Source organism: Pteropus vampyrus, unplaced genomic scaffold, assembly GCF_000151845.1.
Source record: "Pteropus vampyrus isolate Shadow unplaced genomic scaffold, Pvam_2.0 Scaffold545, whole genome shotgun sequence".
NCBI classification, from domain to species: domain Eukaryota; kingdom Metazoa; phylum Chordata; class Mammalia; order Chiroptera; family Pteropodidae; genus Pteropus; species Pteropus vampyrus.
In genome coordinates this window covers 835,139-848,487 of record NW_011889326.1, presented here as the reverse complement: position 1 = coordinate 848,487, position 13,349 = coordinate 835,139, and the positions used below count along the sequence as shown (strand labels likewise).

Genomic DNA, 13,349 nt, shown 5'->3' with positions numbered 1-13,349 from the left:
TGCTATATGTTTGATGTATTTATCATTTGAAAAAAATTATACGCTGCAATGAACATTTCTTTCTTTTGGTGTACAGTTTTAGAATTTTAACATATGCATAGATTCACGTAAGTACCACTACAGTCAGAATACAACAGTTCCATCACTACAATTACTCCCTCATGTTATCCTTTGCTAGTCATACCCTCCCACCATAACCCATGGTTATCTGTACTTTTAATACATATTCTCCACTCCTGTGGCACCATGCACAATCACAGTTAGTGTTCACATTCTAGATAGTTAGCTTCAAGAGCTTGGGAACCATTGTGATGAACTGTAAGTGCCATAGTTTGGTGTGGGTGGAATTTGGAGTATAAGAGAGTGTGGAGAGAGAATCAGAGACTAGATCAGATCACAAACTGGGGGCTCGTAGAGTAGAGCCAGCCCCAGAGAGCAGATTGTTAGGTTGGAAAAAAGAAATATCAGATTTTGTGTTTTCAAAAAAATTACTCAGGTTGCAACTCTGGTTGCAGAGTGGAAAAGTGTACATTAGGGTGAGCTTTCCCTCCAGGAGCCAGTGGAGTGTGAGGTGGGAGTATTCGGCTTAATGTAGGGGTCGATGGCTTAGAGCTTAGACTCGGGCCCCAGCCACATCACTTAGACATGGTGACCTCGAGCAGTTACACTCTCTGCCCCTCATTGTCCTCCTCTGTAAAATGGAATAATGTCATAGGGTGGTTATTCATAGGCTTGGTGTAAAGATTATTGAGCTAATAATATGTGTGAAGCATTTAGAATATTACCTGCTATGTGAGGGTTGTTAAATGATGGGAAGGGTGCTCTAGACCTGTCACTGGATACTTCTGTGATTCTCTGGTCTCTTAGACCTTAATAGGTGACCTGGAATTGAAGCATGTGGTGAGGACCCACTTTGTGGTATCTTTTCCCTAAGTAGTAAGTCACTCACTTTAAGTTCCCTGCCATGGGCTTGGTTTTACCTAAATCAAGGGCTTTCAAAATAATTTTTTTTAAACAGTTGAATTCTTTTGCCCAAGTTCTTTGACAAAACCCTTACGTTAATAACTGATAAAACTGCTCTGATTGAAATAATTGTCAAAAGGGCTCGGCACTTAAGCACCCCCTTAACTTTTTCTTTCCTAATCTACCACTTCAGAACCAGGGAACACAATTTGGACACCATCGGTCTGGTCATTTCAGAGAAATGTGATGACTTGTCCAAGGTCATGCAGTGAACCGATGGCTAGGACATGGGTCTCCTGACTGCTTAGCAACCCCCTTTCTATGAGAGAAGGGGGCCTTAGCTTTGGCTGCTCATATAGAATCCCAAAGTGGGGGGAGGGGGCTTAAAAAAGGATCAGAGCTGGGGCCGCGCCACCAGAGATACCGACTTAACGGTTTGGGCTTGGCCTCTATATCAGCCGGTGCTAGATGATTCAGTAAGAAACAAACTTCTTTGTGGAAAAATTACGTCTTACGAGTTTTAGCTGTGAAAGTTATTAATCATATTTTAAAACTTAGCTGTACAAGAATGTGTAGCACTGCCGTCAGAGGGGTTCTCAGAAGAGGGGTGCTGAATCAGCCCTCTGGGCCCCTCAGAAGTCCCCCAACCACGTTCCCTCTTGAGTGCTTAGAAATTCCTCAGATATACCGTCAGCTGGTTGTTGTTGTACCTGCAGAATGCTTTGCCTTGGTGAAGGAAATGGTTGGACTACTTGTCAGAAAAATTTTCAGAGTTGCTTTTTAAAAATGTGGTAGCATTCCCTTGCACTGTAGCTCTTTTTTTTTTTTTTTCCATGGGGTTTCATCTCGTTCGGTTCAAATCATGGCTCTAGAAACATGACGACGTTTGCTGTCGCAGAATCTGTGCCTGGGCACTGAAACAGCTGCTCCTCTGCCATCCCTCTCCCATCCTTGCAGCCCTCAGAGACATTTGCTGGGTTTAAATTCAAACCGGGTGCAGAAGGACTGTGTGTGAGGGTTTCACTCGGGCAGCCTTGGGCCCCTTGGAGAATTTAATGTCGTGAGCAAGAATTCCCTTCCTTTGGCCACTTTTCCCTAGCTGCGAGATGGAATAGGGCAATATGTACTTTACTAATGCAGCAGATAACTACCATCATTGCAAGTAGTGACGAGCGTAGTAAATCAAGATGTGTGGAATGACAAGACCTTATTTCTGTTGGCGTCCAAGTCACAGATTCTGCTAATCCCATTGGGCTTTGTTGCCTACAATCGTAGTAAGAGGAAATGCTAAATTTCAGAGGTTTGTGAAAATCAATACAGGTTCATGGAATCCCCAAATTCTGTCCAAGGATGCCTTACATGAAGAACTTTTTCCTAAGGGTTCAGTTTTATTCTACCTACTTGTACCTACTTCTAATTCTTTTCTGTGCTTGTGCCTTACTTACCTTGCACTGCTCCTTCCTGCCACACATTCTAGAAGTCCCAGGATACTATTATAAACCCTTTCTTCTGCATGTTCCCAGCTCTTGTTACAGAATCTAAAAACAGTGGCCTATCACAGTGTCGTGAACCCCATATGACACGACACCAGGAGGTAGGCTGTTAAGGGCCTGTGTACTCGCCGAAGCCAGCCATCAAGGGCCCAGGCTCCTTCTGACTTCCTGTCCCACCAAACTGAGCTGCAGTTTCACCCTTTTTTACAAGAGGGTTACTCTACCTCCAGGTATTGCTTCTGTGATCAGGCAGGGAGAAGGATGAAGTTCAAAAGTCTGGGCTAGTTGAGCTGTTCTTTTTACTAGAAAAACATTAGCTTTTCTGGAAGTTTCACCCAGGAGACTTCCATGTGCAGCTCAGTGGCCAGTACAGCATCATCTGACCACACACAGCTGCAAGGGAGTCTAGGAAGGTGTGTATTTTAGCGGATACATTGCTGCGCCCAACAGAATCAATGGTGAGGAGGAAGGGAGAACACATACCCAGTAAGCATCTATCTGAGTTGGCCACATCTCCTAAGCCTGGTACTTTCCTCTTCCGGACCTCCATGTGACCTCTCAATCCATTCAAATTCTACTTTTTCCGACTTCAAGGCCCAACTTCTTCCCCCACATCTCCAGCCTACACCAATCTATACTTCTTACACACAGAATTTTAAGAGTAGGCAGGGGCATCGGAGTCTTTTCTAAGGGAGCCCCTCATTTTGTTAAAGAACTGAAGCCCAGAAAATGACTTACCCGAGATCATATTGTATTGGTAGTGATGGCAGCTACACATGAGGGCATGCTCCAGGTATATTTCTTAGCTAGTCACTTGGCATAAATGACCATTTAACCCTCCCAAATCCCCACTCCCCTGTAAGATAGCCATCACTTGCATTTTACTTATTAGGAAAGCATGGTACAGAGATGGTAAGTAACAGAAAGATCCAGTTCTAGAGCGACTCGGCCAGGGTCTAATGCCTGCACTGCTGCCCGACCTTGCTCCGCCTCCCACTCAGGGAACTGGCATTAAAGATGCCCTGAGAACCCAATCTTCGGATCTTCAAGTCATTGTTCTTTCCACCTAACTTTCTTCTGAGAGAGAGGGCCTATCGCCTCTGTTTCATAGTGCTTTTAGTTGTTCCCGAGTGTTTCCTATTGCCTGAATTAGGTTAAATGTCTTTTTAGGGTGGTATTTACCTCCTAACTAGCATCCTCACTTTCACTCTTCTCCCCTAATCTTCACAGCGTATGTAGTTTGAATGATCTTTTAGAAACATAATTTTGCCGTTCCCTCAAGATTCCCCATGTGCCCTGGTAGAACTGAGCGGTTTAGCTGCTGCCTCCCTCGCAGACGGATCTCACCCCCTGCTTGCCTGCCTCAGTCCCCTCACCAGCCACATGACCATGGCTCAGTCTCCTCTTACTCCTCAGGCGCCTTCCTACCACGGGGACGTTGCACCTGCTCTTGCTGCTGCCTGGTGTTTTTTCCGCTTCTCTCCTGATCCCGTGAACTTCCAAGCAGCCCTCAGCCTGGTCCTCATGTCCCCAGGAAGCCACCTCCGGTGTGCCCCTCTGCAGGCTGGCCTCACAGCACAGGACCTTTCCTTATAGCCCTCACCAAAATTATGATCTTAGGGTTATTTGTATGATTGTGTGATCAGTGGCTCTCTCCTCCCCTGGATTAAGTTGAGATCATGTCTGGTAATCTCTTGCATCCAGTCTTTTATCCCCAGTGCCCACTTTCATGCCTGGCACATAGAGAGTGGTCAGTAAATGTTTGGGACTTAAAAAAAAAAAACAAACCTATTTTATCCCTCAGCACCTAGCACAGAACTGAGTGAAAACAAAGTTTTAAAGGGCACAAGTATAGAATAGTAGTAGCACATGTCACCCTAACACAGTATCTTCCAACACCATTCTAAGACCAAAAATAGTGGTTACTAGGGGCTGGAATGAGGAGGGGGGGATAGAAGAGATGTTGTTTAAGGGTACAAACTTGTAACAAGTAATACATAAGTTCTAGAGCTATAATGCACAGTACATGAATATAGACAACAGTACTGTATTACAATAGAGTTGCTAAGAGATTAGATCTTAATTATTCTATCAAAAAAGAAATAATTATGTGACTTGATAGAGGTGCTAACTATTGCTATAATGGCAATCATATTACAATATATAAATGTATCAAATCAACATATTGTACACCATAAATTTACACAATATTGCACGCCAAATGTATTCCAATTGCAAAAATAAGATGGACCAGAAAGAACTTACGCGAGAGCATCAGTTAAAGAATGAATTTATTGTTGTACGATAGATAAGCCTCGCGGTCAGGAGTGGATGTTATATGTACCTTACCTATTTAATCTCAGTACTTAATATCTTCTCCAGATATATCATAATTAAGCTGTTCTTTTTCCATAGCTAAGATTTTAGGTATGTGTGATTCAAACATGGTTTTTAAAACCGTTCATCTCGAAATCTAGAATTCAACTGGCAGGTACGAAATCCATGGACGATGAGGGAACATGGGCACACGTGGCTGCGGGTATAGCTTTAGGGTCAGAAGAGGAAACAGAGTTGCTGAATGACAGCTGGGAAACTGTGGGAGGTAGGAAACAGGCAAAGGAGCTTTGAATTGGCTGCATCTTAGGAAGCCTGGACTACACTGGCTATCTAAGGGAAAAACATGTTCTAAAAATTCAAGATGTAAAAGAAAATGGGGGCAATTATCTGAGAATATAAGGGCCCTAAAGGGGAAAACTTGGTCCGTTTATTTCCACCTTGAAGAACCTGCAAAAAGGCCTAATTTTCTCCAAAGACACCAGGCCAGATCTGCTCTGAGACTGAAGAGATAGGAGGTGACGAGCTGGGAGGTTAAAGCTGGACTTCTAAACACTCATCCATTTGTATGGAGTTTGACTTCAGACATCTACACATCAAATTAAAGTAGATCTTGCCCCCAGGTAGTAGCTGAGCGTGTGGTAATTTGGGCCCCCTCCTCCCCCAGGTGGAGAGGCAGGGACCAGTTTCATCTCTTGGGTGCTGGTAGCAGCTGTGACAAATCCGGGGACCCTTCCCTGGATGTCTTTGCCCACTGTCTGCAGACCAATGACAGGCAGCCAGGTAGATGCACTGGGGTCCCTAGGCCTCACCATGTCAGTGTCACCCCCTTGGGCAGTAGCCACTGTGGTTCTCACTCCTCCCTGTCACCCTCTCCCACCAGGAATCAGAAGGTGTTTCCTGCCACTACTGGTCGCTGTTTGACGGTCACGCGGGGTCCGGGGCCGCGGTGGTGGCTTCCCGCCTACTGCAGCACCACATCACGGAGCAGCTGCAGGACATCGTGGACATTCTGAAGAACTCAGCCGTCCTCCCGCCCACCTGCCTGGGCGAGGAGCCCGAGAACACGCCCGCCAACAGCCGGACTCTGACCCGAGCGGCCTCGCTCCGCGGAGGGGTGGGGGCCCCCGGCTCCCCGAGCACCCCACCCACGCGCTTCTTCACGGAGAAGAAGATTCCCCACGAATGTCTGGTCATCGGGGCTCTTGAGAGTGCGTTCAAGGAGATGGTAGGTATGGGTAAAGAGTCCGGGGCAAGAGGGGCAGGGAGACCACTTAAGCCAAATCTTTGCTTCTTGAGGGTTCTCTCCGAAAGGGCCTATCTCTGATCTGTCCATTTATTGCGTGGTTCCACTGGGACATCTCTGTTTTATAATAGGGTTTCTATTCTCGGTAGAAGGTGGCAGCAAGATAGAGTTCCTGGCATTGAATGCAGGCCAAAATTAAAAAGATGAAAGGGATGGTGCATGAGGTAATAGGCTTATTAAATAAATGTATGCATTATTGCTTCTCGTTCTGCAGACTCATGTTGATGCCAGCTGGTACAATTCCACTTAATTGAAATAGGCCTGGTTGCCATCTGTTTTATACATGTGTATGAATTCCAGGTGTTTCGGGAAACAGCTTTTACTAAAGTGCTCAGAATTGCCCCCTTTTTTACAAATCTGGTCTGAGAACAGCCTTTTACCATGATTGGCAATGTGGTTCTCACTGCTTTAAAAAAAAGTACAGGCCAATACCCAAGAATCGTTTGTTTTACTTGGGAACGTAGATTTGTTTGTACATTGAAATTCGAATGTGTCTAATCAAGGAATTCAGCCTCCTTTGCTATCAGTCTCACTCCGGAGAACACACTCAGGGAGAGTGCAGCTGCTCTCAGTGACCCTTGCTGTCCCTCTGCCTGGTGAGAAAGCAAATAGAAGGCCAGCCCCTGCTCTGTTCCACACCACCCTCTTCCTTCTCTGAGCACTTTCTACTGAGGCAATATTTAAGTTCCAAAGATTTTCTCTCCTGAGCAAGCAGCAACCTGCATGCAGATAAAGAGTAAGAGATATATAAAGATATTATAAGGACTTGAGTAAGGTGAGTGGGCAGTAATGTCCTTAAAACCTGGAGGTCCATAAGGGATGACAAGCTTCTAAGTGAAGCAAGAGCAGCTAGAAGCATCTCCTCAGAATTGAGTGTACACAATGCACATCCCGGGGTCTCCTGACGTCAGGTCGTGTGCTAATGAGAGAAGAAAAGTAATATTACACAGTTAATATGTTCACACCTCAAACTTATACCGTTTCCTCACTTGAACTCTTCTTTGGTCCCAGTATCTCTCTCCTTGTCACAGAGATAATATTTACCCTTTGAATAGCAGGTGGTTTAAAATGCACCTGTATTGGGAGTATCTAGTAGCCTTCAGTCCCAAGAAAAATACCAGGAGGTTGGAAAAGATTATTTAGAAAACAAGAAATCAAGCTAATAAAATTGACTCCTACTCAAGCTTGGTATCATATCAAATCTAAGTCTCCAGCTATCATAGAAACTCTGATGTAAATAAGTGTTTCTGGACACCAGTGTTCAGAATGCTAAATATTTAATTGAGGTAAAAATATGACAATGGGCTTATCCCCCTAATGGGAGAAAAGTGAAAAACAAAAAGGAACTTTGGGGTCTTCCTTTTCTTCAGTAATTGCTAGTATGGGACATCTTTTACTTGGTACCTCTGTATTCTCAATTTTATCTACTAGAGGCCAATGTCACGTTGAGTCAGGCCTCCTCAAGGGTTCTCAGGCTGTTCCTGCCCATTAATGGCTCAGGGTTACTGGCAACAACTATATTTGAAATAAGAGGTTCATTCGGAAAAATGGGAAGGAGCTTCATTCTTGTCTTTAATATTTTTTTGGCTTTTAACCAGCTAGTTCATTACTTGAATTTTTTCTTGGAAATTTAGTTGCCAGTGAAAAGTTCTTTTCACTTTCCTGTGTGATTGACTTAATCAATAACTATTTGTTGAGAACTAACTGTATGTCAGGACTAATTGGAAAAAGGACATTGACCGAATTAGGCAAAGCTGGTATTAAACAAGTAAGATATACGTGGGAAGGACCTTCAGAGGTGAAACGCAGGGTGAAGTAGGAGTCTCGTAAAGAGGCAGAGCAGACGTTTCCCTGGAGAAGAGGTGCTCGGTGCAAGGGGTGGGTGGGTAGGAGCGAAGCAGACAGAACTTGAGAGGCTGGGAGTGTGTTCTGGGCAGAGGAAACTGTTAGCGGGAAGAAACACATCAAAGAGAGAACCCAGATGGGCCACAGGCAGCAAGCCGATGTTTACCATGGTTAGGAGATGATTTCAAAGGTAGGAATGATGTGAGGTGAACTGGAGGGGCAGTCTGGAACCCACCTGTGGAGAACCTGGTGTGCCATGTCATGAATTTTTGGCTTTAAGCCTGTCTCTTTAATCCATTCCACCCCACGGTTTCCTCTTCACTCTTCTAGGCCCTCATGTGCCAGAGGCCCACCTGGACTTCGTACCACGTGTTTGGCCTTACGTGAGATACTCATCTGAATTCTTTGGTTCTCATGGTGCTTGGTGGGGTGGCCCTACCTCCCGCCCTGCTGGTGACTGAGCCAGCTATGCCTGTTGGCCCAGAATGATTATTAATACTGTCTCTTTTTACTCTCAAAAGTGTCCCTGTTTGAATGATGCCTTTATGTTTACCCTAATTACAAATAGATACTCATGTTTTCTCTTTGCTTCATCAGGGAATTCAGGAATAAACCTACTCCAGTATCATAGAAACACGTGCCCGACTTAACCATTGAATTGCTTGGGGTGAGCTTCAGAAGCAACAACTCAGAAATTATACAGCATGCTCTCAATGTTCTGGAAGCCCATTGCTTGCTCATATAAATGCTTTTTCTTTCCTGCCCCTTTCAATATTAGGTTTTCTAGAGCCATTGTTTCAAGGTAAACTTTGATTTTTTGAAATGCCCGACATGCAGCTGATGTCCTTATCTTGTCGGCCTGATATTGGTGGCTCTCTCTCAGGCCTTTCAGAGAGGATCAGATTTGGAATTTCCCTGCCATTCTTAGTTTTTTTCCGTTACAAAGCCTGCCACTTTCTAGCTTTCCTGTTCCTAGGTGTTCTTTAGGCCTTACAGGTTTTGTGCCATTCTGATCCTCTACACAAGAAAACTCAGTATTAAATAAGATTCAGTCATTTCAGCTTTGTGGCTCTCTTGCTTTCTCCCTCACTTTTGATCCCTAGAAATTTCCCAAGCCCTGCCCCTAAGCCTCAGATTTGTCTCACAGATGATATCTCTGCAGCTACCCTTCCTGAGATTCAGAAAGTAGCTTAATAATATCTTCAAGGCCAAGTTTGCCCTTCATATGGGGTTTGCTTTATTTATGGCATTTCGGCAACATAGAATCGGAGGTCTCTGGTCTCTCTCTCTCTGTCTCTTTCTGCGATGCCCTTCTCAGTCACTACTATATATGGAGCTAATATTTTATAACCAGAATTCGTCTAGATACCATAAGGATCTAGCAGTAAAAGATTACATTTTATATCTTGGAGCATTTGTAGTCACACACTATATGAATATAGAAATACACAATATCTCATTTATTTAATGATGTCCCAAGTAACATTAAGATGAGTGATAGAATGTTGATATCTATCTGAAAAGATATCTATAGAATGTTGATATCTATCTAAATGATTCAGAAACACAAGCCAGAATAAATAGTATTTATTTCCAGGAAAAAAGTAGGTACTAGTTAAAAATATAGACAAATAGAAGTGAAAAAAAAATCTTTGAACAAGGGAAGATGATAACAGTTTCATCAAATGCTGTAGGCTTCTTTGAGGGCACTGCTTTTCCTTTCCTCTTGGGTCCTCAGGTTGCCCGGCACAGTATGTGGCTTGTGATAAAGGTCACCTCTGACCGCTGACCTCTAATACTCACCGTGCATGCTTATCAGAGGCAGGTTTGCCCTATGGCCCCTTATTGTACCTCGTCTTAGATCTTCCTTCATAGTGAGAAAGCTGCATAGCCAATTCCTCCTGTGTCCACTGTGGCAAATGAACCGTGGCTTCCTGGAGGACCAGAATTTCAGAACTTTCCGACTTTCTTCAGTTGTGCTTCCCAGCAGAGCTTTGTAACAATGCCAAATTTAGCAGCTAAGTTTTGTCACCTGTGGTGTTTAGGTTGCTGCTTGGCCCAAGACGATAGATGTGAATAAGATAAATGACTTCTAAGTCCTGATGTCAGTCTCCTCCCTGCTTCCTGGCGCTACAAAAACAGGGTTTGATAGTCAGCATTTGAAAGAAGTCACTTCCATTGCTGGTATAGTTGCAAGCGACCTTTGCCCTCCCAGCAACCAGAACCAAGTGCCACCTACAGGATTTGAGGTCTGGGCACAGGCGGGAGGATCTCAAAATTCTGTCTTATTTCCTTTTCAGTGTGGGTATAGATTCCTCACCACAGTGAAGAATGTACTAGAAATTTGGCTGTATTGAAAGAGAAAAATGGCAATATTTTAACTTGTAAAACTACCATACAGCTTGTTATTACTGAGTAAATGGCTCAGAAATACTTTTGTTGGTAAAAACCATATGGTAATACTACGTTGAAAAAGAGGAGGATAAATGCAAATCTTATTTATAGTTTAGAAATCAAAGTGTTTTCAAAAATCAACATATTATGTTAAATTGTGGACCTGTGTGTCTGTCTGTGTTTAGGCCAGAGTTTTGGGGGTTTTTTGTCTTTGTTTCTGGTATATCAGGAAGTTCCTCCAAGGAATGAGCATGTGATTCCACTGACAGCCAGAAGGTGGCAATATTAGGCAGTACTGGACTGTTTTTTTTTTTTCCTTCTCCATTGCCTGGCTGAGAGATTGGCTTGTTCTCAGAATAAACCGAAATCAGACCCAGATACTAAAACCATGCAGAATCTTATTATTTGTGACTGACACAATTAGCAATGTGTTCAGAACCATGTTTCAACCCAGCTAGGGGGAGCTGCCAAGTCCTATTGAAACTACCCAACACTCACTCCCTTCTGTTGCCTGATATTGCTTTCCTTCTGCAACTTGAAATTGGTAAGGGAACAAAGAATGATCCTGGGGTTGCATCATCTCTGGGACTTTCAAACCAAATTACAACCATCCCGAGCAGTATATTTTCTGTCTTGCAGTTCTTTCCTGCTAAATTAGTCTTACTTGACACACATCTCTTTTTTCCCCACTCTTCTTTGCAACAGTAAGGAGAAAAGAAAACCCCAGGTCTTAAAAATTGCATCCATTCTTTGATTTAGAGATAAACCTAGCCTTAATGTAATATTTAGACAGACAGAACACAGGATAAATCAGTCCTGCTAAGTAGAAAGTAGCCTTGAGAGGTCTGGAGGACTCCTGCTTTGAGCAGATAAATCAATTATCTTGTTAATTGAATCTTATGAGTCATTTAAGTTGATCCTTGTAGACCATACTTGAAAAGGAATGATAGTATGTGCATGGTTTTTGCTCGTTTTTCTAGACTTATGTTCTGAGGTTCACTGATTTCCTCATTTTAGATAAAATAGTTCAGCGAAATAGTTTAAGCTAAAATGAGGAAGTATTCCAATTGGTTTTTGTTTAGCACAAAGCAGTAGGCAGTTTTTCACATGATTTCACAGATTTTTTGAAAAAAAACACTCAAACTCGAGGGTTTTAAAAAAAATAATAATTATACACCTTTTCGTATTTTTTACCTCGAGTGTGAGAAGCTTAAACTAGTTGGAAAAGTTGAGAGCTTAAAGAAGATAAATAGTTAATTCAATGGTAAATATATCTTTATTGACTTCATTTATCATGTTTGATCTGGTAGTAAAAGAACCATCCAGATGGTCCTTTAATGTTCCTTTCAGTACTAGGATTTTGTGAAACATCTTTTAAAGAGGAGTAGGTGGTGTAGGAAAAAATAAATTTGCTATTTTGGCTTCTAGGGAGGGGAAGGAGGAGAGATTATTTTTAGAATGTGTTCTAGTTACACCCAGTTTTAGAAGAAATAGAAAAGTGTATTTTAATGTCAGTGAATCCTTCAGGGTGATGAAGTCTGTAGAAACACATCTTTCAAATCCCTGTCACTGCGATTCCAGAGAGCACACATGTAGTTAAAGAGTGTGTGTGTGTATGTGTGTGTGTACGTATACGTATGTACATGTGTACACATGCCCACACACACACACATGTATATTACCACACGAATAGGGGTATTGGTGAAAGCATAAACATATTAGCAAAGTTTCTTGGATAAAATGTATCTAGACTTTAGTCCACTATTTATGTAAAAGTGCTGCCAAATTTAGCATTCCTTATGCTGGGGGAGCTAGTAAGGGAAAGTAGTTGAAACACAGGAAAAGATGAAAGAAATGATGAAATCAAATAGGAAAAAATATTGAATCACTATTAATGTAATAGTGAGGGATTGACTGGGTACGCTAATGGAATTTTTCCCAAAATATTAAAGGCAAATATGAACTCTGCCCTAGCAGAAAATCTTAGTGTTGAACACTCAGTCTTGATTTTTTTTTTTCAGGATTCAATAATTTTATAATCAGATTTTCTTTTGTTATAAACCATGATGATGCAGAATAAAGTTGTTTGTCTGAGCCCCAGACTAATTCTTTGCCTTGACGGCCCTTTCACATGGACTCTGTACCATAGCATTCCCCTGCTTTTGGATCAAACTAGTGATTTAAGTCTGTCAAGAATCATTCATACTCTAGTCAGCATACAGCATGCAAGCAGTTGTCTGTGCAGGGATTTTTAATAAAAATTGTCTTTCACTCAGACTTTAAGTATTCAAACAAATATTGATTCTGGATATGAAAGGATAGTTTTTGTAGCTAGAGCAGTTCCTTCCAGTATATTAAAAACGATAATATTGGAAGTGGACTTTACCAATTTATATGTTAATTTGGCTAAATGTGTATCATAATAGCAACTTTATATTATATAAATGCAAGAAAAAAATGAATTAAGTCCACCCACAAACTCTTTTGTGAATAGAATTGTAGGTTCTGTTTTATGCATTGTTTGGGGGTTAAACAGAGAAAACTTCTGACAGCTTGATGCTTTCTTTCTCCTCTCTTTCACTTTGCGACAGTCCTTCCCAGCTGACATCCAGGCCCCTCCTTCCCTTTATATCCTCCAGCCTCCTGCCATCCGTGTGTAGGTTCTGAGAACCGTTCGTTCATTCTTGTCATGTGACTGCATTTTACTCGAAGCATGGGTTCCTGCTGACTTATCATCTTAGTGTACATTTATTTACATCGTGAGCTTTTCATTCGTGAATCATGGAAGTTACCCCCACTTCTCTGCATCGGAACAGTGAGGTTAATAATTTGGTTGTGAGGACAAGATGAGATTCTGTAAGTGCTTAGCGTCATGCCTGCCATCGAGACGTACTTGGTGAAAGTTGGCCGTTGCTGTGCGCAGGTGTCACTGTTGTGAATTAGTGGGAAGAGGAAGTCAGACCAGAGTTCAGGAGCTTATGTCTTTGATCAGTAAGATGGGTTGACTCCTGCCT

General features: G+C 42.5%; 1 protein-coding gene across 3 annotated transcripts in view; it reads left to right on the top strand.

Annotated features, from left to right (window-relative positions):
- PPM1H (protein phosphatase, Mg2+/Mn2+ dependent 1H) overlaps nt 1-13,349 on the top strand; it is a 235,808-nt gene that overhangs the window by 81,895 nt on the left and 140,564 nt on the right. For all 3 annotated transcript variants that reach the window (XM_023525265.1, XM_023525263.1, XM_023525264.1), the window contains exon 3: nt 5,674-6,018. In XM_023525265.1, coding sequence (XP_023381033.1) covers nt 5,674-6,018 — 345 coding nt within the window. The remainder of the gene's footprint in view (nt 1-5,673; nt 6,019-13,349) is intronic.